This window comes from Porites lutea, chromosome 2 (assembly GCF_958299795.1).
Source record: "Porites lutea chromosome 2, jaPorLute2.1, whole genome shotgun sequence".
In the NCBI taxonomy this organism is placed as follows: Eukaryota; Metazoa; Cnidaria; class Anthozoa; order Scleractinia; family Poritidae; genus Porites; species Porites lutea.
In genome coordinates, this window is record NC_133202.1 from 53,691,249 (window position 1) to 53,695,144 (window position 3,896).

Sequence of the window (3,896 nt, forward strand, 5' to 3'; positions counted from 1 at the left end):
TATACGGGGAATCTCTGCCCTCGGGGTCCAACCCCTTACCCTTTAATCAAGGGGATACCATTTTTGAGAGAAATGGTGCCTCTTTTTTATGCACTCTATTGATAAATGGTACCCCTTTTACATACCTAGATTAGAACTCTCCATCTCCTTTAACTGCTCTAAATGCAATGTCTTTAAAATGGCAAAACCAGAACGTTGTCTCGACTTTTTCACAGCCACAGAATGCATCTGTTAGCCCTTTTGAGCTTTGTTACCGAAATGACAGATTTCACTACTTTTTCATACACTTCAACAAGTGAAATCCCATCCCCCTCGTATACTTGAAGGCTGAAAAAGCTACCCTTTTCGGGTGGAGCCTCCAAATATAGGCCATTATAGGAAGTACTACCCCCTCGGGGTTAAAAGCTTCGTAAGAGTCTCATGCAAAGTCTCATGCAAATGAAACTCATTTTCACAAGAAAGGTTTTGCACTTTATAGCCTCGTTATGAAAGTGAGAATCTCGGAAGTCGGAAATGGCGCACTACGTCGTATAAAGTGCTGTGCACGTGCAGAGCTGTTGTTTCACTTATTTCGCCTATTGGTTTTTGATTTTTTCGCTGCTGTTGTTGTGGTGGTTGCTTAAGCCCTCAAGGGAACAACGCCCTTCATTCAGTTAGAGTCTGGATCAGCGTACCTTGAAAACCGCTTCGTTATTAGAGCTCATTTTAAATCCCTTGTCGTTTTATCTCAATAGTAGTCTAATTAAGAGTTCAAATGATACGTGTGGCATTCAAAAAAGTGCGAACTCATTTTGTTATAACGTTATGAAAACCAGCTTTGTGCAATAAAAGTCGTGTCTTGTGTGTCTGAATTATATATATGCCAAAATGTATAAGTTACGATATATATATAAAAGAGTTGTATTAACTTAAAACCTGATTCTTTTTGCTGGGAAAAATTCTGGATAGTAATGATGAGCTTTGTTTCTTCAAGGAAAGACTCTCTTGACTTGCTGACTACAAAACAAAGAAAGCACATTTGAAAAGTCAACCCGTCATTATATCATTTTCATTTCATTGTAAATAGTTCTAAAGTAATGACAATTCATAACAAATTGATTAGTAGATAAGTATGTTACTTATAGTGTTGTAGTTAGTTTTGTGGAATTTCACTGAGGGGTAAGAGATAAGGTAGGATCCCCTTCCGGGCGTTTATGTGTACTTTAACCCGGAAACTTCCCGTAAATAAAGTCTACAGCTTTCCTCTGAATCTAGTAGGTGAGATAACGACATTTATGTTTAATATTGAAGAAGTTACGAAAGATTTTGAAAAGTTCTGCTAACACTTTTGCATCATTCTTTAGAGAACAGGTGGCGCTTTCTCACCCATTCTTACCATATAACGTTGCGAAGCCACAGCCGAGTATAGAAATTCAGAAGAAGTACTGCCACCGCTTGAGGACGAGAACCAGCCAGAAATGTCGGGTTTGTACGTAGACGTTTTCATTCTATAAACACGTGTCCAAGGCAATAAACTCTTTCTATTCACGGGACGTTTCACGTGCAAGTCTTCGTTGGAGGTCTCGAATGGCCGAGGTACCAAAACAGTGTACATCCCATTCATTTGTGAGCTAAGATCACTTTGCACAGAAGAACCACTTTGGCGATCTGGTAAGGCTAAACTTTGAGCACCATGTCTGTATAAGGCATAGGGTTTTCGTATCAAGTGTTCCCTGTCTGTAGATCCATCACCTCTGAGCGTACCATGACTTGATTGACGTACTCGGGTGTTTTGAAACTCTCTTTCCATTGCCTTCCTTTCAAATCGTACTCGTTTTAAAACCTGATTCCCTGAGATTGGTCTCCTCTCTGTCTATCAACGCAAACACATTTGCAGGCGTTAGACTTACTTTAGCAGCCACAGTTATCCCAGCTACTTGTATCCCTACAATAGCGTTTAACTGTGTCCGGAACAAATCCTGTTTCAGCAACCACCGCTTACCTGATAAAGGAAGTGTGCGCATGCCTCGTTTCCACTGTCTATGGCAACATTATATGGAGTTCTTCCCAGTCTATCGTGTAAATTAATCGCTGCACCACTGTCAATATAAGAAATCGATAAGAAAGCAAATATACAATTATGATAATTAGTCAATTATGCAAACTGTGATGTAAGACTCTTTTGCTCTATATGCTAATTTCATTTCACAAATTTAGTGATATCTCAAAGAGCTTCGACAAGGTAGTGCTTGAACGTATAAATTGTTTGAACTGCGAGGAGAAACAATGCACCTGCCAATGTGGAAAATAATAAGAACATATCTATGTTCAAAAAAATTGTATCAAAGTGAACAGGCTTACCCTTTAACAAGATGCTTCACAACCTCCAAATGACCATTTTGGGCAGCTAGGTGAAGTGGACTGGAACCGAGTTTATTTCTTTCATTGCCAACACAGTTGGAATTAGCCAGCAACCAATCCACGCAGGGAAGATGGCCACAGGCTGCAGCTAAAATATACAATAAAATATATAATATTTAAATATATGAATAAATTAATAGTTTTAGCGCATTATCAGAGGAGCTCTTCGACTACACAATATCCTGTATAGAACTTAAGTTTGTTGGTCTTTTGAGGAGAGGAAAACCTCTCAAAAGTGAAAATAGTACTTGATACACTCACAACTGTGGGCTAACGGTGTGCCTACGACTTTCGTGAACTTCTTACGAAAAAATAAAGTGTGTTATAAGTTGGCCTAATAGAAGGATGTATTAGTAACCTTCAAAGTACAAGTCAAATATATTCAAGTCGGTATTTAACCGAATTTCGCCTTACATTTCTCTCCATTTTTATTTGTCAGATGCTTCTCAAGCGACTTGCTGATCATGTTTGACAGCGTACGTCAGGAACTTCTGACATCACCTAATAAAGACCAGCACTACGCGGTCGAAACATCGCGATAAACATTTGCCCTAAGTTAGAAGTAAGTGTTAATGTTGGCTTACCGGAGGGTAGGTGGGAGAAACTTATAATGATCCGTTTGTTGGTGGGGACGGGAGGGCGGGTGCAATCCCCAAATAACGTAATACAAAAGATTGAAAGGACACTGTAGAATACCCACACCCCAACTTACAACCAAACCAAGGATGGTTTCCGCAACATCAAGAAACACCCTTTTTCAGTGTTAATGTATTTTCATACCGTAATGCAAAGGTGTATTGGCAACTTTGTCTCGAGCCAGCGCTCTACAACCAGCAGAGCCCAACAAGAATACCAGGCAACTGAAGTGCCCTTGAAGGGCTGCGGCGTGTGCAGCGGTCATACCATCCACCGACACCTCCCAATGTACTGTCCCAGAATACTTCGCAAGCCACTCTAAGCAGTTCAGGTGCCCTTCCTGAGCTACAAAGGAAACAAATTAACGTACGCAATCAGTATTCTGTGAACTGCGTCATAGGCAGGAAGGGATGAGAATATTATATTTCTCTAAGTAGCAAATATATGTTTTCAGAGTACAAAAATAAAGAGCAAACCTGCAAAATATAGTGGCGTCGCTCCATTGTTATCCTGATGAGAGATATACATGTTATGGTTCATTTTTTCCTTGGTTTAACTATTATTTTCCTTTGTTTTGGGGTATGGTAATGTACGATAATGAGTTTAAAACGAAGAAAAATAAAATTGGAACCAAGGACAAATTAAACCACAACCATACATAGGTGATTAATGCTCGATTTCAACTAAAACTATATTTATGCGCAGATGCAAAAAGTGTTGGTTCGTTCTTGGTTGTGTCCTAATTGGAAGACGTGAAAAAGAATTTCAGATAGCAGTGAAAGCGAGTCTAACCTCCAAGCAAATTTTTGACGGGTGGGGGTGGGGGTGGGGAGGGGAATGCCCTCTTTTTTTTTTCCTCT

The 3,896-nt window shown here is 39.8% G+C and overlaps 1 protein-coding gene across 1 annotated transcript; it reads right to left on the reverse strand.

Annotated features, from left to right (window-relative positions):
* Positions 1–1,339: 1,339 nt before the first annotated feature.
* On the reverse strand, positions 1,340–3,564 carry LOC140926421 (uncharacterized). Its single transcript, XM_073376167.1, has 5 exons — positions 3,513–3,564; positions 3,181–3,381; positions 2,341–2,488; positions 1,982–2,078; positions 1,340–1,852 (listed from the first exon to the last, which is right to left on the reverse strand). Exons 1-5 carry the CDS (start codon positions 3,562–3,564, stop codon positions 1,340–1,342), a joined length of 1,011 nt encoding a protein of 336 aa, XP_073232268.1.
* Between the last annotated feature and the right edge of the window lie 332 nt (positions 3,565–3,896).